Below are 21,810 nucleotides of genomic sequence, written 5' to 3' on the forward strand. Positions count from 1 at the left end.
GTGCGGGAGACCCAGGTTCGATCCCCGCGTTGGGAAACTCCTCTGGTGAAGGGAATGGCTACCCACTCCAGTATTCTTGCCTGGAGAAATTCATGGACAGAGGAGCTGGTGGGCTACAGTCCATGGAGTTGCAGAGTCGGGCACACTGAGACACAAACACTTTCACTTTCAACATGCTAGCAAATTGACAGCTGCTAAGTGAAGTGAAACTTGTTGTCCCTGTTCAGTCACTAAGTCGTGTCCAATTCTTTGTGACCCCATGGACTGCAATATGTCAGGCTCCCCCATCCTCCACTGTCTCTTGGAGTTTGCTCAGATTCATGTCCACTGAGTCAGTGATACTGTCTAACCATTTCATCCTCTGTCGTCCCCTTCTCCTCCTGCCTTCAGTCTTTCCCAGCATCAGGGTAGTCTCCAATGAGTCAGCTCTTTGCATTAGGTGGCCAAAGTATTGGAGCTTCAGCTTCAGCATCAGTCCTTCTAATGAATATTCAGGGTCGATAAGTGAAACTTAACATCCAGTAACTTTCACATGACACCCAAGCAAGAGACACCCTCACAGGCTCCTTGAGGAAACTACTCTCCCTCCACCCGACCCTTGAGCCTCCTGCCCCTCTCTGCAGCCCGCTGGTCACCCAAGAGACACTTCACCACCCTTGGTGGAGCAGGGCTGATAGACAAGAGCAGCCCATGTCCACCGACAGCCAGATGTTGGCAGATTCGAAATCAGCCCTGAGTCCATGAGGGCATGTGTCCTGTGCAGGCCTGCTAATTGGCCGCAAGAGACACAAGAGCCAGGCCACAGCCGCACAGAGTGAGGAAATGGGGCCATGGGAGGGGAAGGCAGCTGCTGAGCCTCACTTATGTGAAGTTAGCTAAGTGGGCATCCCTCCCTCTGTGTTACATAACTCTCTCTCTGACCTGCCAGAAGGAGGCCGTCTCAGCCTGATTTCAGAGTTACCTGGAAAATGCAGATGCCAGAGTCCACTGCAGAGATTTCAAAGCAACTGGTCTGGGGCATGGCCTGAACACCAGGATTTTAAAAGCCCTTTGGATGACTCCAAAGGCAGACAGGGTTGAGAACACAGCTCCAGGTTCAGGAGCAGAGCCATGGCCCATGGAAAAAAAGGCTGGACCCTACCCAACTGCAAGGATCACAGAGTCTTAGATGTAAGCTGAGCCTTAGAGTTGTGCAGTCCACAACCTGTGCAACTGGACACAGAACCCTTTTGGAGGCGGGGGAGAAACTGAGCATTGAACACTCTTTGTTGATATATAACAACATGGTTCAAACCCTGGCCCTGCTGTTTGTTCAGGGAATTTGTACTCCAGATTCCCTCCAACCCTCTAGTGGCCTGGAGAGGGAGACAGAAAACAAAGAATCTCAAAAATGAATATATAATGACGGATTTGATAAACACGTGTGATAGAAAAGACGAGTCAGGTAATGCAGGAGGCAAAATAATGGTCCCGCAAAGATGTCCAAGCCGCAGTCTCCAGACTCTATGAATATGTTAGGTTATATGACAAAGAGGAGTAAAGGCTGCAGAGAGAACTGAGGTTACTAAACAGCTGTCATTTTTATGCTTAACATGCGACACTAGATTTTTTTTTCTTAATTTTAAACGTTAGGTACAGTTGAAATATGTGACAATTTCATACGCATAGATTGGAAGGTCTTAAAGTTGTGAATCACTTAGGCAGGAAACAGGATTAAGAAATACATGAGAAATCAGAAGATGAATGAAAACATCTAGACAAATTAGAACAACCCACTTTTAAGTGAACAAGGTAAAGTTTTTTTTTTTAATTTCTACTCATTTTATTTAAATTTCAGGTTATATTGAGAAAATCTTTGTTACATTTTTATTAATTATTTTTATTGAGGTACAATAGACATACAACATTATATTTGTTTCAGGTGTACAACATAAGGATTCAATAATTGTGTACACTGAGAAATGATCACCACAATAGCTAACATCCATCCCCATACATGGTTACAAAATATTTTTCTTTTTTTCTGCTGGTGAGGACTTCAAGTTAATCTACTCTCAGGAACTTATGTTTATTTATTTGGCTTCACTGGGTCTTAGTTGTGGCACAGGGGCTTAGCTGCTCCAGGGCACATGGGATCTTCCCAGCTCAGGGATCGAACCAGGGATCTCTAGTTGTGGCCTGTGAACTTAGTTGCTGTGTGTGGGATCTAGCTCCATGACCAGGGATTGAATCTGGGCACACTGCATTGGGAGCGTGGACTTTTAGCCACTGGACCTCTGGGGAAGTCCCTCTTAGCAACTTTTAAATATGCAATCTGGTATTATGAACTATTGTCCCCATGCTATACGTTACATCCCCATTATTTATGTATCTAAACAGCTGACCTTGAGATGAAGCAATTATCCGGGATGATCCAGGTCCAATGTAATCACAAAGATCCTTCAGAACCGAAGATAACATATATATAATGTTACATGGCAATGACATCTCAAAAAAAAAAAAAAAAAGTGGAAGAAAACTGGAGAGAGTCAGAGAGATGGCAGACTGAGAAAGACTTGGCCTTGAGCTTGCTGGAGGCAGGGGCCACCAGCCAAGGCTCTGAATTCCGCCAACAAACCAAATAAGCAGGAAACAGGTGCTTCCCAGATCTCTAGGAAGGAGTGTAGCCAACCACCACCTTGAGAGACCCCAAAACCACAAGCAAGTAGAGCCCCCTGCACTTATGACCCATGCACACTCAGCTCATAAAGGCTGTTGTTTACATCCACTCCATTTGTGAGGATTGGGTACAGCAGCAAGTAGAAAAGCCAGTGGGTCAGTGCCCAAAAGGAGGGCGGAGTCTAGTCTGGGGTGGAGTCTAGTCTGGGGGCGGAGTCTAGCCTGAGGGTGGGAGAAGGCTTCCTGAAGAAGCAGCTCTTGAGAGGAAAGGGGAGACAGAGGGAACAGAAGGTATGAGGGCCCCTAGGCAGGAGGAAACCTTGTGCAAGTGACTAGAGGGCAGACCCCTGGGGATATCACCACACTCACTGAGCCTCAGTTTCCTCCTCTGTGAAATGGGACTGTAAGAGCATTTCTTTGTTTGAGGGTGAAGAGGGCCTAGGAGCCTGCGGTGACAGAGCAGACAGCCTGGGCCCTACAGTCAGACCAGAGCTGGATTCAGTCCAGTCTTCTGGTCACCCCTGGGTGACCTGAGCAGCCCGCAGCCCCTCTCTGAGCCTTGCTTCTCGATCTGTTGGATGAGAGCATGCTGGGAGTGCTTGACAAGTCCTGGTTATTTATCCCCATCATCATAGATGGGAGACTGGGGCTCAGAGATGGGAAGTGACATGCTCAGGGTCACACGGAGACCCCGAGGCTGACCTTCCTCTTCCCAGTGTCCAGGTAGGGACAGAGCTTAGGCCTCAGCGTCACACACCCCCCAAGCCTCCACTCTGATCAGCACCATCCTCGCTCATCTGCAAAGTTCGTTCTATGTTGGCACAACGAACCCAAGGTTTCTACACACACATATCAGCAGCCTCGATGAAAACCAGCTGTGAGGTTTAAAATAGCCTCCCCAGGCTTCCAGAGATGCCAGGTCTTGGCTGAGGGAGGAAAATTCAGGCCCAAGGTTGGGACACCATCTTCAGAGAAGAATAACAGCTGCCATGCGTCCAGGCCCAGAGATCACCTGAGAGATGGGTGAGCTGAACTTCCCAGAGAGGCACGGGTGCAGAGGAAACCGGGGGTGGGGGGGGGGTTGGTCCAGAAAGTCCCCCAAAGTGGGGCATCATCTTACCCTTGTCAAGTCTTTCTCTCTCCTCTCCTCCCCCCATCTCTCTTCTTTCATCAACTAATAATTCAAAGATCGGGCTGTGGACAGACATTACCTAGCCTCCACCCCCACAGGCTGTGTGATCATAAGCAAGTGACTTCACTCCCTGAGTCTCAGTTTCTTCATCTGTCAGATGGAGTCCCTGCTTCACCAGGTGGCCCTGAAGGTCCACAGGACAGTTCAGTGAAGAGCTGACAGATGAGCCCATCAGCAGGTGCCTGACAGCTGGCTGCTACCCCAGAGGACTGTGACAACGGTAACAACCCCTCTTCCCCAGTCCTTCTCCCCTCCCCCCACCCCTAGTCCTCTCCCTGCTCCCCCTGGGGCTCCTGGCCTGGCCCCTGGCAGGCTGAAGACAGATGATGGAATCTCGAAGCTGGGGGCCTGCTGGGCCAAATTCCACCCTCAGGGCAGCCTGTTGCCCAGATGCGCCCCACCTCTGGCTTGAAGAGGGAACCAGGGCCAGACATGAGGCCCACATTCCCCGTCAACTGTCACAGTAACTCACAGGGGCCGCTTGGTTCACGGTTGCCTCCACACCTAGATTGGTGAGTGGCACATAGTAGGTGCTCAATAAATATCTGCTGCTTGGCTGATGTGGTACTGTTATTGCCCTGTCTTACAGGTGAGAAACAGGCTCCCAAAGGTCAGCCAGCATGTAGCAGAGTGCAGCCCTCAGAGTTTGAGGGAACCCAGGCTTAGAGGGGAAAGGTACAGTCCAAGGTCCCCAGAAGCAGAACGTGAATCCACTCCACTGGCACCAAAGCGTGAGTTTTCATCACCAAATGATACCATTTACCACGGCCTCTAGCCGACTTCTGCACTCAGCTTCCTTGCAGGCCTTCCATGCACATGCTGTGTTGTCTTAGGTAACTCACACAACCTCTCTGAGCCTGTTTCTGCATTTATAAAACAGAAAACCCACCTCCTGCACTCGGGCAGAACCTCCCTCAGCTCAATTTTTCCTCTGGCGTCTCAGCCTCTAGTGGCTGGCTCAGACATGCAGTCCATGCCAAATAAATCTTTGTTGATTAATTGAAGAGACAAGTTTACTTTAGAGCATCGAAGCCTGCCCAGAAGGTCTCTGGGTTGGTTGTCTCCGAGAACATATGCCTTCTCTCTTCACTTTAAAGAAGGAAAAACTGCAAAAAGCAGACGATGGTTTAGGTGTGTGGTTTTTGCGAGAAAGACGTAAGCCGTTGGCAGACCCCTCAGGCCTTTGGAGAAAAGACCTCCTACATCAGAAAATAAGCCAATGAACGTGAATCATCAGGCTTTCCATTAAAATAAAATGTCAAAGGACTAGCTATCATACTGGTGGTGAGGTGGAACCCCAACCTCAGAGGAGGGTTCTGACCAACACCCACTCCTGGTGCTGATGGCATGGGCTGCAAAGGAGCCTCTCTCCTCCCCTCACACTGGAAGGTTGTGCCAGGCTCCAGGACACCCCAGTGAACAAGCCCAACCCAGTCCCCAGCCCAAGGGACCTCAGAGCTCAGCAGGAGGAGACCTGGAAGGTTCTGGGCAGAATCCTGAGGTTCCCAGTGGGCACGTTCAAGCACCATCTGGTGGTTTCTGGAGATCACAAAGAACTTTCCAGAGAGGAGAGGAAACACACTGTGCCAGCAGAGTGTCACCTTAGGGCCAGTGTCCAGCGGCAGCTGTCAGGGAAGCCCCAAGCCCCTTGCAGGAGCCCCCAGATGGCAGCCTTTGGTTTTCATGCTGAGGGGCTCTGGGGGTCTCAGGGGGCTCTCCCACCTCCATCCCCACATCCTGGCCTTCACCTCCAGAGCTCACCTTCTCTACCCCAGGGGCCCATGCAGCAGAGCCCATCCCAGCCACCTGAGGGGTGTCCCTGTCACAGACAGCCTCACCCGCAGCATCCTGCCAGGCTGACTACAGCAGTAGCTGCACAAACTTGCTGGCCTCTGGTTCAGGGGAACAAAGCTCCCTTGGCCTTCAGTAGAAGAGTTGGGAGACCGTGTTTATCATGGGCTCTACGTCCTGACCTGGGCTCCTGGCTGTTTCCATGACTGGGAGCCCCGGGAGTGGGGGTCACTTTTACAGACTTTAAAGACCCTTCCAGCTGATCCCATCACCACCACTGCTGCTGGGCTGGAGAGACCACAGTCCAGCTGGGGTCAAACATGCTCATACTTCCAGGGAGAGTGAGGGGACAGGACCAGGGCATTCACATACATGGGGATCAGTGTTCAGAAAGGCCCCACACTTGGTTTAATGCTATGCTGTTGCCATCTTGAAAGTCTTGATACTTTTCAAACAAAGAGTTGCACATTTTTTTTTTTTTTGCACTGGGTCCCTAATTCCATAGCCCATCCTGGGAGAGGGGCTTTGAGGGTCCAGCTGGGGATCTCCGTCACCTGGAGATTCCCAGATCTCATGAAAGGCTTCAGAAATGGAAATCAGCACAAACCACATCCCCGTGCCCACACCAGGGCTCCAAGTGCCCACTTGCCTGCATACATTCACAATCACACAGCTGTGTTCATGGGAGTCCAATGGGGCCCCCCACATTCACACACACTCATACATGTTCACACATGAACATCAGTGTCACCCCCAGCCACATGTTTTCTGCTCTGGAAGGGGCTCAGGAGACCTCAAAATGCCACTCCAACTCCCCTAGGCCACTGAGAAAGCAGTGAAAAACTCGGGGAGGGGGGCCATCGGGAGCAGGCCCATGTCTGCCCCTACCCCCAGGAAAGGCAAGATCTCCTCCCTCACCCAGGATCCCACTAAATCCCCAGACAACTCTATGCAGAGCCCTCCACACACCTGAATTCCCACAGTCACTCATGTGGTAGCATTTGCATTATACCCATTTTAAGGATGGCAAAACTGAGACTACAAGAAGTGAAGCTGCTGACTGGAACAACGGCAGGCAGACTAGGGGACTCCATGCCGGACAGTGACTCCTGAGACACAACAAGCCCCCAACCCCAGCTCACAGCAGACTTGCCCCTCCCACCCCCACCTTCAGGGTGCTCCCCCCAAGGCTGCTCAGCCTAGTTCATGGAGGGGGGTTCTCCCAGTTTAGCCAGTGCTCACCCCTCTTGTCACCACAGGCACAGGTGGGGACAGGTCAGTGCCCAGGGGCCCTCAGTTTTCTCTGAAGCCCCTGTCCCCCTCCCCTAGCCCCTCGGCCAGCCTTACCCTTTGACACCACAGACCAGGCAGTGGGAAGGAGCTGCTGGAGTGACTACAGCTGCTGATTACCTACAGATAACACGCAACACCAGGACACCCTGAGGGTGTAGGAGCAGATGTGGGCGTGTGCACTGGAGGTGGGGCAGGCAGGGTCATCCCTTTGGCCGAGTTCAGGGCTCCCTGGGGCCACAGCAGGAGTTCCAGGGACCTTTCTACATCTTGACGCACCTCAGATTCTAAATGGAACTTTCTGAATGTTCCAAGGCGAACATTCCTATGGCCCTAAATAGAGGCTCCTCTCCCAGGGATGCTGAACAGTCCTCCAGGGCTTCTTGGTGGTGGGGGGCACTCCTGAACCTTGGGGACAAGGCTCTGTGGGGCCAGTTGGCTCCACATGCAGGAGGAAGAGGTGACCCGGCAGGCCTGCAGCCGCCCGCCACTCTGCCGGAGCTTGAGCCTGTCCAGGCCCCACGGCCCAGGCCTTATTTGGTAAGAAGAGCCTGTGCTGCCAGCCACTCGGGCTGCGAGCTGATGGGACACAGGAGTCTCTGAGCTGGCCCCATGCCCGCTGGCCTGGCAGCCCAGGTCCGCCCACCTGGCCTCCTCACCCGGCCCCTGGGCCAGAGGCTGGCAGAGTTGGAGGTGCGAGATCCCGGGGGTCACGCCAAGGCTGGGGCCGCCTCCCTCGGATCCCCGTCCAGCCATGGGACAGGGATTCCCCAGCTTTTGCCTATATATGGCCGAGGAGAGGCGGCGCGCTTGGGATGGGCCCCTGGGCCCCGGAGGTATTGTCTTAAGAGGGTGTTTGGCATCGGGCAGTGATGCTTCGGATTCTTATGAAAACCTGGCAGGGACATTGTTTGACAGCTCTGACAGTATGCTGGAGTCTCCACGGGGAGCCCGCCCCTGGGGGCCAAGGGCATGTGACGCGTCAGCTGCCTGCCCGGTCCTGGCAGGAGGGAGGCCAGGCCAGGCAACCATGTTCATGTTCAGGAGGAGGTGGCTGGCTCAGAGCTGTCCAGCTCAGGGGAACCAAACAGGAGCGACCCCTTCTGGGTCTCGTTTTCCCAACCCATGTGTAGTGTGTGCAGAGGTGCCGCCGTGGACACAGGGAGAAAGGTGCAGTGGAGGAGCAGATGGGGCCCCCGTGGGCAGGGCTGCCCATCTCCGAGTCCCACGACGTGCAGCCTCAGTGGACAGACTGGTGCATCTCTGTCAGCCCATCCATGCCTCGCAAACCCAAGGAGCTGGCCGCCCCTATACCCCTGCTGACAGATGAAGAAACCAAGGCTCAAAGACAGTTAAGACCCTGGGCTCTTTCTCCAACCCGCTGGGGACCTTCGCAGGCCAATGTTCATTCATCCATCCTCTTGACGAACACATCCTGAGCTCTGCTGTGGGCCAGGCGTCATTGTAGGGCCTGAGGCGGCAGTGGTGACCCATCTAAGAAACATTCTGTTCCCAAGGAGATAAACATCCCTTCAAATTAGGTAGAAAGGGAAGGTCTGTCTGTTCATATGACTTTTAAATCAAGGGCCAAAGATGAGAAGAAGCCAGTCCCGGGGGAAGAGGGGGGCTGGTTTCTTCAGGCAAAGGAAGCAGCGCATGGAAAAGCCCTGAGGCCGGTAGAGGCGGGTCAGGTCTAGGCCAGCAGGAGACCAGGCTGACAGAGCCGAACGAGCGGACTTAGAGCAGAAGATGCAGCCAGACGGCTCAGGGCAGATCAAGGACCCTGGGGTTGGGTTGTATTCTAAGAATGATGGGAAGCTGGCTGTTAAGCAGACATCTGACAACATAATCAGACGTGCTCTGCTGTATCAGATGTTTCATTGTTGCTCGGTCACTAAGTCGTGTGTGACTCTTTGCGACTCCATGGACTGCAGCATGCCAGGCTTCCCTTTTCTTCACTATCTCTCTGAGTTTGCACAAGTTCATGTCCATTAAGTCAGTGATGCTATCTAACCATCTCAGCCTCTGCTGCCCCCTACTCCTTCTGCCTTCAGTCTTTCCCAGCATCAGGGTCTCTTCCAATGAGTCAGCTATTCACGTTAGGTGGCTAAAGTATTGGAGCTTCAGCTTCAGCATCAGTGCTTCCAATGAGTATTCAGGGTTGATTTCCTTTAGGATGGACTGGTTTGATCTCCTTGCTGTCTAAGGGACTCTCAAGAGTCTTCTCCAGCACCACAGTTCAAAAGCATCAATTCTTTGGCACTCAGCTTTCTTTATGCTCCAACTCTCACATCCATACATGACTATTGGAAAAAATATAGCTTTGACTGAATGGACCTTTGTCGGCAAAGTGATGTCTTTGCTTTTTAATACACTGTCTAGGTTTGTCATAGCTTTCCTTCCAAGAAGCAAGCATCTTGTAATTTCACGGCTGCAGTCACCGTCCACAGTGATTTTAGAATGCAAGCCCCTTCGCCACGACAAGGCAGTGATCCATAATGAAAGTGAAAGTGAAAGTGTTAGGTGCTCAGTTGTGTCTGACTCTTTGTGACCCCATGTCCTGTAGCTCACCAGGCTCCTCTGTCCACGTAATTCTCCAGGAAAGAATACTGGAGTGGGTTACCATTTCCTTCTCCAGGGGATCTTCCCAACCCAGGGACTGAACCTGGGTTTCCCGCATTGCAGGCAGATTCTTTACTGTCTGAGCCACCAGGGAAGCTACGATCCATGAAGGGAATCATATATTTGGGCTCTGCTAAATGCTATATGTCTGTTTTCTCATTTGATTCCTGTGCATGCCCGTGAGGAGACCAAAATCTTATTACCGTTTTAGAAACGAGGCAATTGAGGAGCCAAGAGTTGAAATGACAGGCTCATATCAAGTAATCATTACGGGATAGACAGGGATTCTTCAATGAACTCTGCCTGATGTCAAAGCCAGGCCCAGTACAGACCCCCTCAGGCAGCAGGGCTTGAGGGGGACAGAGCAGTGTGCTTGGGGGTGGGGGGACTGACCTGGTTTGGTTCCCCTCTGCTATCCAGCCCACCACCCCACCACACAGGGTAAGTCACCAGGACTTTCCCAGTTTTAACACTGAAAGTCCAGCTTCCCAGAAACCCCTCTGTCCTGGGCATGCACGCATGACCAGTTGCTCAGTCATGTCCAGCTCTTTGGAACCCCATAGACTATATAGCCCACCAGGCTCCTCTGTCCATGGGATTCTCCAGGCAAGAATACTGGAGTGGATTGCCATTTCCTTCTCCAGGGGATCTTCCTGACCCAGGGATAAACCTACGTCTCCTGCATTGGCAGGCAGATTCTTTACCACTGAGCCCCCTGGGAAGCCCATCTGTTCTGGGCAGACCTGTACACTCGGTCATTCACCCTGCAGGTGGCTCAGCCCTGGCCTTTAGGCACCACCAGGAGCTCAGAGAGAGAGGAGTGATCCAAAAATCCTCCCCACCCGCACACCTGGCCCCACGCCCACCTCTGTCCAGGCCAGGAAGCTCTGTGGAGAGGAAAGCAAATAGCAACCTGTGTATGGCTGCCTTAGCCTCCTCCCAGCACCAGGGCAATGCAGCCAACTGGCTCCCAGCCAGCCAGCCAGCCACAGCAGAACAAAGTGAGGGTGGGGCTGCCCACCAGGAGAGTGGATCAGGAGCAGGCCTGGCCGAGTGGGAAGGGCTTATCCCCGAGGCAAAGACTCAGGGTCACACAAGGCCTGCCTTTGACCCTAGAGACTCTGTGACCTCAAGAATTTTGTGGGCCTCAGTTGCCTCTCCTGTAAAATGGGAGAGTGACAATAGCCAGAGGTCTGCTGGATGCCAGGCCCTGTGTTAAGAGCTGTGCCAATTATCACCTCCTGGAAGGCTTAGAGCAGCCTTGGAAGGAAGTGTGCTAACTCTGTGTAGACAAGGAACAAAACCCAGAGAGGGTGAAACAGCCACCCCAGGTCACAGAGCTAGTAACAGTAAAGCACAGATGTGAACTGTCTGTTTCAGAGCCCTCACCTGATGCAGGTAGGCAGCACACCAAAGGGGTGGAGTGCAAGGGGTCTGGGGAGCCCCTTCCTGTTGATCCTGTGACCCTGGGCAAGTGGTTGCATCTCTCTGGGCCCGTTTTCCACCTACAAAGTAGGGATAACAAGGGTCCCCACCTCCTAGGGCTGGTCATTGATACCAGGAAATTTGTATTAGGCCTCTACCCTGGGCCAGGCCCTATCCTAGATGTTGACGATACAACAGAGAACAAAACAAACAAAAACCCCTGCCTAGAGTTTATATTCTGGGTGTGGGGACACACAATTGTGGACATATAAATACATCTATGTCAGGGATGGGAATAGAGTGAAGGTGGGGCTCCCTTTGATGAGGGGGCTAGGTGGGCTGTTCAGGGCCGTGGCACTTGAGCAGAACCTGAATGAAGGGAAGGAGCAGGCGGTGCAAATATTGGGCAGATCCTGGGGGAAAGGCATCTGGGGCTGAAGGAGCAGCCAGTGCAAAGGCCCTGAGGCAGGCTCAGGGCTGCAGTGGCTGCAGCTGAGCGAGGCTGGAGAAGAGATGCTGAAGGTGAGGTAGCAGAACTCTGGTTGTGCAGGGATGAGGAACCGCTGGAGTGGTTCAAGCAGAGTGAGGACAGAATCACACAATTTTCTTTAAGGATCTGTGGACAATCAGGAGGAGGCAATAATCCAGGCAAAATGTGATGGCGCTTGGCCCAGCACAGGAACAGGCCGAGGTGGGGAGATGGTGACATTCTGGAGATACTCTCAAGAGTCAACAGCTTTTGAAAAACAAATATTGTATATTAACGTATCTATGTGGAATCTAGAAAAGTGGTATAAATGATCTTACTTGCAAAGCAGGAATAGAGACACAGACACAGAGAACAAATCTATGGACGCCAAGGGGGGAGAGGAGAGTGAACTGGGAGATTGAGATGGACATACATACACTATTAATGTGTGTTCTAGTTGCTCAGTCAGGTCCGACTCTTTGCGACCCCGTGGACTATAGCCCACCAGGCTCCTCTGTCCATGAAATTCTCCAGGCAAGAATGCTGGAGTGGGTTGCCATTCCCTTCTCCAGGGGATCTTCCCAACCCAGGAATTGAACCTGGGTCTCCTGCATTGCAGTCAGAGTCTTTACTGTCTGAGCCACCAGGGAAGCCCCACTGATACTATGTATAAAATAGATGACTAATGAGAACCTAATATATAGCTCAGGGAACCTTACCTAGCACTCTGTGGTGACATAAATGTGAAGTAAATCGAAAAAAAGAGGGGATATATGAATATGCATATTCATATACATACTGATTCACTTTGCTGTGCAGAAGAAGCTAACAATATTATAAAGCAACCATACTCCAATAAAAATTAATTAAAAAAAAGAGTCAACAGGGTACAAGGGATGGGGAGTAAGAGGGTGTGGGAATCAAAGGTGACCTCAGGATTAAGGGGAGGAGTGAATGAGTTAATGCCACAGGAGCTCTTAGCACAAAACCCAGTCTGCAGCAACCACTCAGTGACCATGCATTTTTGTCATTATTAAATGTGACGCTTTCTCTCCTAAGCTGCACTTCATCCTGGAAAACCTCTCTAATGAACCGGCCAGCTAAGAACTGATGCATTGGCCTAATGAAGTAGGAGAGGAAGAGTTGGGAAAACAAGAGCCCACAGCCAGGGCAACCCAGCCACCTTCCCCATAAGGAAACCCTCAAACCAACATGGCAACAGCAGGCATCTGCACTGGACCTAAAGATGCTTCCTGACCTTGTCTTGGCAGGAGGGAGAGGAGGTAAGAAGAGAGAGGAGGGAAGACTTAGAGAATGAATTTTTGGTTCCCAGCGGGGAAGAATGGCGGGAGGAATAGTTAGGGAGTTTGAGACAGACATGAACACACAGCTATATTTAAAATGGATAAGCAACAAGAATCTATTGTACAGCACAGAGAACTCTTCTCAATGTTATGGGGCAGCCTGGATGGGAGGGGAGTTTGAGGGAGAATGGATACACATATATGTATGGCTGAGTCCCTTTTCTGTCCACCTGAGACTATCCCAGCACTGTTCATTGGCTATACTCCAATACAAAATAAAAAGTTTGGGAAAAATGAAAAAGAAGAAAGAGAGAGGAGGAAGGGACGAGGAGGCCAAAGTTCCCAGAGACTCAAGAACTGGTCACCTAGACCCAAGGGGAGGGGCGGGCAAGACCCACACAATCCAGGATGATCTCACTGGGGACCAATGAGGGCCCCTAGCTCAGGGGCCACCTCTCTGTCTGACCATCTCCACCTCATCTATCACTGGCTTCATATTTTTATTTAGAATGACTAGCCTGTTTTGCTTTTTTTTTTCACTTAAGTAAGCTTATGGCAACCCACTCCAGTAATCTTGCCTGGAAAATCTCATGGACAGAGGAACCTGGCGCACTACAGTCCATGGAGTCAGAGAGAGTCAGATATGGCTGAGCCACTAAACAACAGCATCTTTTTTTTTAAGTAAGTTTATTTTAAAAGGAAAATCTCTATCATCAAAAGTAAATGGAAAACCAGCATGAAAACTTGCCACTAATAGAGGATAACTCTGAAAGTGAGCATGGTGAAAGCAAATCATGTTGCCTATCCATGGCTTTCAGCCTGGGGCTTGGTCTCTCTTAGCTCAGAAGAGGGACAAGCAGAGAATGACCAGCCATCAAGATACGCGAGCACCAGGCTGAACCAAGGAACAGAAAAATCATTGAAAAGGGATGGCCTTTGCCCCTGTGCCCCACGCCTACCACACACCAAGCACCCCTCAGCCATGGCAGCCTAGGCCCCACATTTTCAACAAATTCATGTGGGCCAACTCTGCTCTCTAGAGATGGAGATGGGGGACCTCAAGAACAGGAGCCACTGCTCCCTGAGAGTCCCCAGTATGTCAGCACTCACACTAGTCTCGGACAGGCCATGGGGATGTGTCCCCTCCTGGGAGGCAGAGAATCCAAGCTCTGCCTTGTGCCAAGAGCAACTTCAAACAGTCACATCCTCCTTGAAGCCACAGGCGCCTAGAGCTGTCACTGTCCTTCCCACCACGAGGCCACCAGCATTTCCGCTTCCGAGGGAAATACAAGGGTTCTGGGCATCGGTTCAACCGCTCAGCTCCCATCGAGGCAGTATGAAGAGTGTTGGCTTGATTCCTTGGACAAAAACAGAGCGTGTGTACCAGCCAGGTCTGTGGGCTGGGCCTGGCCCACCAACACCGGCCACCAACGGCAGGTCTCTGGGGTGGCAGCTCACCTACATTCCAGAACCACAGGCCAGGGCACGCCTGCTGGGTAGCAGGCGCACATTTACCATCAAGAGGAAGCAGAAAGAAGCTCCTTTGTCTTTTGGTAGCATCCTGGTGACAGTGCGTGCGGGCACACACACAGAGCAGCAGCTGCATCAGGTCACTGCCTCTTTGGCGGACAATTCTGCCTTCATGATACAGAGCAATAATGTGCAGTAGGAACCCCCAGGTTTCCTGTGTGGCAGCTTGGGTTCAAACCTCAGCTCTGCTGCTCACCATCTGATTGACCATGGAGGGAGGGCCGGACTCCAGGGCCCTCTAGGTCCTCATCTCTGAAAAGAAGCCTCAGAAATAACTGCTCTGCCCCTCGCAGAGCGGCTGTAAGGTTAAAGAGGTAATACATGTTCAGCATTTCAAGTAGTTGAGTACTCTCCCGAAACTAGCACAGGGCATCTGGGGGTTTTGGCTTTTGTTTTTTTCTATTTTCCACTTTTAAATAAGGCCACATTTTGCCAAAAGCCAAAATGCTGGGTCAGAGGGTATATGCAGTTTCTCCGTGCTTATTTCAGGAAGACAGACTGATCTTAAAACTCTGAATCTGTTTATAGCAAAGCTGATGTGTCACTTTCCCCACATCCCTGCCAGCACTGGGCTTTATCATTTCGTAATTGTTTCCTAATTGAATCAGCATGTAGCAAGGCTTTTGTTTGCATTTCTTTCTTTGCCTACAAGGCTGTGCATTCTTCCAGGTAGCAGTGTTTCTTGAGTGGCCTCTGTGACATCCTTTGATGGGTCCACATGGAAAGCACCTTCTGAGCAGGAAGGGAGATGGGAAAGGGTTGTAGCATGGAAACGTGGTGAGAGCCTCTGCCCCGACCCACCCCCATCTCCTGCCTTCACTTCACGGGAGTTTTCCCAGCTGAGGAAATACTTCTCTGGGATGGGGTTGCAGGCACCCTGGCTGGGAGGAAGCAAGGAAGGGCCAGAGGAACTAATTGCATTCTCGGAGCAACAAGCCAGAAACCTAACAGGCTCCATTCCTGCCCCATTGACCACCTGCTTCTCACCCCTAACTCTCCTAGAGCCCCTGAATATCAGGAAACTTTCCTTCCAAACTAATGACATCAGAATGAATTCAGCCAAGTTATGATACTGCAATGATTTTCTCTCTTTGTTCCTTAATCACTCAAACTCCCAGGTGCTGTGTAAGCAAGATACCCGGAATCTCCTTTTTGGGTCCTCCCACACCTTGAATGGTCCAAGGATCCCTAGGTCATCTTCAACCCACAGGTAGGGGTGGGGCCTGTTTCCCCTAAACTTCACTGCTGCCATGGCCTCTTACTACCACATGGGGTCGCTGTTAAAGAGGGCTCTCCAACAGTCCTGTGGACACTTGTCCACTTTGCAATGATGCCTGAGCTGGTTGGACCTTTGCCTGGGTCTTGGAGGTCACCCACACTTGGGACTCGAGTTTATAGCTCTTGTGGGTCACTCTTAAACACTCAGAACAGAATGTTAAGTCACCTCCCCACCTGAGTCCTGATCCCAGCCCCTCACTACACAGGAGGCCCCTGGGAGGACTGGATCGTAGCACTGTCCCCAGGGTGACAGAGAGGGAACTGGAGCCCCAAAGAGTAATTTTTCCAAAATCACTTGGTCAGGGGGCACCCAATTCAAGCTGAAACTCCAATTCAAGCTGAACTCCCCTTCCAGTCCTCTCAGCACTTTTGTTTTTAGAGGCTGCCAGTGAAACTCCTGGGTTTCCCAGGTGTCTCAGTGGTAAAGAATCTACCTACCAAGCAGGAGACAGGCTCAATCCCAGGTCAGGAAGATCCCCTGGAGAGAAGAATGGCAACCCACTCTAGTATTCTTGCCTGGGAAATTTTATGGACAGAGGAGCCTGGCAGGCTACAGTTAGTGGGATCACAGAAGAGTTGGACACGACTTAACAACTAAACAACAAAAAGTGAAACTCCTGTTTCTCAGCCCGTGAGACTCTGCAGGAAGTGACCACTGCCTTCCTCCCAGGCTTCATCTCACTTCCTCACACACATTAAAAATCCTTTCCCACCTGCCTTTGCACCTGTCTCCCTCTCCCTAAAGATCCCCCCCAGATCTCCCCATCACTCAAGTCTCTGCTCAGTGGGCCCCTATCAAGCTCCTCCTCAACAAGGCCCTTGTCATTATCTGTCCTGTCCACTCTGCAGGACACCCCTCTGATCCCGGCCACCTCTTCTCCTCCGCTGTCCCCCCGTCCACTCACTACTATGTTGTCCCCCAGACTCAGCCCCGTAGACATTCTCTGTTGTGAGACCAGCCTAGGCACTGAGGGCTGTGTGGCAGCCCCCTGGCCTCTTCTGAGATTCCAGGAGCACCCCCTCCCCAGCGATGACAACCAAAGATACCTCCAGACATTGCCTGATATCCCCCGGGGTGGGGGTGCTGCAGGGGGTCCGTCGGGGGAGAAGGGGAGAGCCCATCCAGAAGCCAGAGGAATCCCCATCCTGGGCCTCAGAGCCTGAGCCTCCCCCATACACAACCCCTGCCCTGCAGGCTCCTGGGGTTCTTGAGAAGCAGCGTGGAAACCCCTCTGCAGGGCCAGAAGGGAAGCAGCCGCAGGCCCAGCCACACCCAGCCAGGGAGGGTAGGCCAGGGGCTAATTATAGCAGGCAGGTTGTGAGAGGTCTTCTTCGGGAAGAGGAAGTGGCGCTCTGATTAACCCTGGGGTTGGTTCACCCCAAGTTGAGACAGTCTCCGTGGGGAGAGGAAGTGTGGTGAAATGAATTCAGCCTCGGGGGCCCAGGCATCACCAACAAGCCAGGCGGCTCTGGCGGGGAAGGCCAGAACGCGGCTCTGCAGCGCATGGGCCAAGTCTGTTGCAGAAGCCTTCAACTCTCCAGACCTTGGTTTTAAAAGAAAAGGGGCTGGCCAGATTTGATTTTTGAGGTGGGCCTCTCGTTTCAGGGCAAGGGCTCCTGAGTCAGGAGCTCACTGAGCTTCAGTGTCCTCATCTGCAGAATGGGTCAATGGGAACCATGTCTCTCACAGTCTTTGGAGGATGCATGGAGCTGGTCCGTGCTGCTGGCAGGCCTGAGCCAGAGCCCAGCATGGGATGGGGGCTCAGGTGTTCCATGTCGTCAGAACAGCAACACGATCGGTAGGGCCCAGTCAAAATGAAAATGTGGGCCCCTCGTTCAAAAGTTGCTAAGAACTTCAAGACAGAGAAAGCAGAGCGTTAAGCCTGGTGTGGGGCCCCTCTGAGCCCTGTATGGCTGCCTGGGCCACAGGCCTGTGAACTGGGGCAGCTGTGGGGATGGGAGTGAGCTGAGGGTGGGGAAAGGCTCCTGACCAGGATGGACCCCTCTCCAAGACTGTCATCAGAGGACCTCACCTGGAACACATAAAATCAGAGGGCTGCCTTCTGTATGAGACTCTTCACATACAAGCTATGTAAATGGTGCACACAAAGCAATACTGCAGATTAACTGTCACCATAAATATGGGGGCTTCCCAGGTGGCGCAAGCAGGGAAGAACCCACTGGCCAGTGTGGTAGACAGAAGAGATGTGGCTTCAATCCCTGGGTCAGGAAGATCCCCTGGAGGAGGGCACGGCAGTCCATTCCAGTATCTTGCCTGGAGAATCCGCATGGACAGAGGAGCCTGGCAGGCCACAGTCCATGGGGTCACGTGGAGTCGCACATGACTGAAGCGACTTAGCACGCATGCATAAATATGTAGGTAAAAGCCTAGGCAGGAGTTTCAGCCCCCACTCCCACTGAGGTTGGCTGTGGGTGGAACATGGGAGTCACAGCAGAACTGAGCTGTAACCTGTAACATTTTATTTCTTCAAAATAAAAAGGATTAGTGACAAATGTGATAAAATCTTCACATCTCACTGTGTGTCCTGTTTAATCCTGGGGAGTCCTAGTAGGAGCTTATTCTCTGTATATTTTCATTTTTAAAAAGCAGGCGTCACTGCTTTAAAAACCTTGAAAGCATTCAATGAGGAAAGAACTAGCCTTTGACTAAGGCTCCTGAGAGCAAGGTGCCTGGGAGCCACACGAGTGTTAATTGAGAACCTACTACATGCCTGGCCCAAGGCTGGGGTCTCAGGCTGGAGGTCGGGGGATGTCCCTCCAGGAGCCCAGAGACCAGCACAGAAGCAGAAAGCAGGCCTGCATGCCCATCCTTTGCGGGGACTGACATGAAGTGACCCCAGCCTCAGCATGGGGCTGCCACTTGGCTATTTTCACAGGAAAGCTGAATCTTGGGTATTTTTCCCCTCTTGCTGAAGGATGCTCAGAGCCTAGAGGGGGAGAGGGGGTCAGCTGGCAGGCACCGAGGGCTGCCTGTTGGGGTGATAGGGGGCACGCCAAGGTGAGAATGTGGGACAGAGTCATCAACAGGCACGGTCACAGGTGCAAGGGAGCCCCCGGGGCTGCTGCAACCACTGCTGAGACACTTAGATGAATGCCAGGGGATGTCGCCCTGAATTGTCAGCCTCCTCTGCTGGCAGAACTTGGGGTCTGCAAGCTCGGGCATGGAAGTACCTCACTTGGCTGGAACTAGAGCCCTCCCCCCGGGCATTAGCAGCCTCTTTGCCAGTCATGGGCAGAGGACTAGACATCTAGACACCGGGCTCACCCAGCCTAGGGCTTTCTCCCGAAGGGGTCTTGGCCGATGGTCCCTACGAGGCCAGGAACGCAGGCAACTCCTCTGTCCCAGGGCTGCTCTCTGGTCATTTTTGTCTCCTTGGTTTATCTGTTCTAGCTTTTTAATTTTGAAATAATTTTAGACAGAGAAAAGGTGCAAAGACAGTTCCCACATCCCCTTCCCCCAGCTTCCTCTATTACTCTCTTTCGTAACAGTGCAACAATCCAAACTGAGAAATTCACTTTGATCCAACACCATTAACTAACTACAGAATTTATTCAGATTTTCCCCCAGTGTCCTTTCTCTGTTCCGGACCCCACGTGAAATTTGCTCATCTCGTCTCCTTCTCCTGCAGCCTCGGGTATGGTCCTCATTCTTTCCTTGTCCTTCCTGATCTCGCCGGACTTGCAGAGCATCAGTCAGATGTTTTGTAGACTGTCCTTCAATTTGGGTTTCTCTCATGTCATCTCATGTTTTCAAATGAGATATAATTCCATGTTCCAGAAAATGCAACCTTGTAAAAGCGTACAGTCCTGCAGCTTTTCATATACACAGTTGTGCAACCATCAAAAGGATCTAATTCCAGAATCTTCCCATCACCCCGAAAGGAGGCCCTGGGCCCCCACTTGCTTTTTGTCCACCGTGCGTGGCACTTTCTATTGTCCCCTCCCTCTTGCTTCGTCTCCATTTCTCTGCAGGACCCTAGTCCTGTTTTCTTTCAGTTTCTGTTTGTGGCTCTGCCTCTGAGTTGCTTTGTCTCTCAGATTTGCTTCTATTTCTGCATCTCTCTCTCTCTCTCTCTGCCAGTCTCTCCCTGTCCCTCTATTTTATCCTTTTTCATTCTATTTTGCTCTATGTAGTGTGTGCAGCTCTCTCTCTTTCATTCCAAAGGTCGTTGGTGTTCAGTCGCTCAGTCGTGTCTGACTATTTGTGACCCCATGGACTGCAGCACACCAGACTTCCTTGTCCTTCACCATCTCCTGGAGTTCTAAAGGAGACATAGGCAAAACCCAAGAAAACAAAAAGGAATGATGAGGCATCTGCAGAGCTCTGGAGACAGACAGGGTGAGGGATATGTGAGGGCTCCAGCTAGGCGGGGACCTCTCTGAGGAAGTGACGATGCAGCAGCCCTGGAGGAGCTGCAGGGAGACAGCCAGGCAGAGGGCAGCACAAGCAAAGGCCCTGGGGCAGGAGCGAACTCCAGACTGAGCCAAGGAGAGGCGGGGAAGGCAGTCAGGGGCCTCCCTGTGCCCAGGCTTGCTTAGAATCCCTCCCCAGGTCAGGCCCTCAGCACTGGGCCCCCTGCCTGGGAACCCCAGCCAGCCCAGGGTGAGGCCTGTGGAGAATAAGTCACGGCTGAACCTCTGAGAACTTGCTAGGACCCCCACTGGGGGCCAGGCCATGTGCTCCTTCCTGGGGAACCTGAGCTGGACACAACCCCCGCCTTCCATGGAAGGAATCTGCAGCAGAAGGGCACAACCCAGGCTCAAAGAGAGTCTGTGTGTTGATTTATTCCATTATTTACTCCCAAAACACTGATTAAGCACCTGCTGTATACCAGATCCATAAATGGGCGTGGGCAGTGCCCCGACCTCACGGACTCAGATTCTAGCCCACCTACTCCCATGCTGGGGAGAAAGGGTGAAGCTCAGATGGTAACTTATTCATCCAGTGCCTATGGGCTCTCACTGTGTAGTGAACAAACACAGACGACCCTCAAGGGGTGGCCCATGTTCACAGTACAGTTTTTTCTGAAGCGCAATGAATGGGTTCAAGTCCCAGCTCTGCCAGCTGTCAGCTAAGTGGCCTTGGGCAGGTAACTAACCTACTAACTTTCAGTCTCTGAGCCTCGCTTTCCTCCTCTGTAGAGTGGGCTGCTGTGAGAGCTACAGGGTAGAATGTCATATGCTGAGCCCCCCACTCCGGACATTCAGAGAGCCTTCCTGGATCCAAATTGAGTTTATCAGTCATAATCGTTGTCCTTCTGAGCTGGTGGGGTGGGCTAGTGGGTCAGGATCCCAGGCCTGCTGGGGATGGGGACCTGGGCATCCTTCGCCAGGGATGCAGTCTAGGCAGTCGGGTGGGGTGGGAGGGTAGAGAGGGGGCAGCGTGTGCAGCAGCTGGATGATGGCTTGTGTCCTTAAGTCACCGAGGGCAGCACCAGGCAGGCTAGCCAGGGCCAACAGCCTAACCCAGCCTCATTTGTGATGCAAATGGTTGGCCGTGGCTATGGGCCAGGGCCCCGGAGCCTTTATTTGGAGCAGAGGAGCCTGGGGGGAAGTTGGGGGGTGGGGAGTGGCCAGCCCCAGACAGCCTCGAGGGACCTCTCTGGGTGGGTTAGGGGTGAGTTGGGACTCCTCAACACCAGAAGATGCATTCCTGGAGGCTTACAAGGGCAGAGTTGAGGGGTGGGGGTGGGGTAGGGGGAAGAGCTCTGGCTTGGCCAGTGGAGGGAGCAGAAAAGCCTTGCTGGCAGGGCTCCATCCTGCAGAACCCAGAGATCCTCTCTGGGCTTTCTCCCGGGATCCCGTAGAAATCAGGGCCTCGCATGTTACACCCTATCACTTCCTAGCTGGCTGCCCCCACTGGATCTCCAGCCCCCTCCAGGGTCCCCTGCAAAGCTGCGGCCACACAGACCTTCTCACCTTCTTCCCTGGCTCCTAGCCAGCCTGGGCTTTTTCACAACCATTCCTTCTGCCTGGAATGCCTTTTCCTTTGGCTATGCCAATCTTTGTTAGTTCTCTTGTCCTTACTCAGTACATGTAACCATATATTCTTTTACTTAAAGTCGGTACCCCCAAATTGTATAAACTTCAGGCCCCATGAAAACTGGGTATGTTCCCAGTGGCAGGAAAATGTTCCCTGACACCATCCTTCCTGGTCCCTGAAGAAATGATTAGGTCACATCCCCCTTTAGGTCATTCATTCATTCAACAAACATTTAATGAGAAACATT

General features: G+C 52.1%; 1 protein-coding gene across 8 annotated transcripts in view; it reads right to left on the bottom strand.

Moving 5' to 3' along the window:
* The window catches only part of RBM38 (RNA binding motif protein 38), a 124,625-nt gene that overhangs the window by 69,547 nt on the left and 33,268 nt on the right, over positions 1–21,810 (bottom strand). For 2 of the 8 annotated variants that reach the window (XM_059892681.1, XM_059892680.1), the window contains exon 4: positions 1,798–19,842. The exons of the other annotated variants lie outside the window; for them this stretch is intronic. In XM_059892681.1, coding sequence (XP_059748664.1) covers positions 19,779–19,842 — 64 coding nt within the window. In that variant the 3' untranslated portion in view covers positions 1,798–19,778. Of the gene's footprint in view, positions 1–1,797; positions 19,843–21,810 lie in introns of those variants that run through there. 8 annotated transcript variants of the gene reach the window in all.

This window comes from Bos taurus, chromosome 13 (assembly GCF_002263795.3).
Source record: "Bos taurus isolate L1 Dominette 01449 registration number 42190680 breed Hereford chromosome 13, ARS-UCD2.0, whole genome shotgun sequence".
NCBI classification, from domain to species: Eukaryota; Metazoa; Chordata; class Mammalia; order Artiodactyla; family Bovidae; genus Bos; species Bos taurus.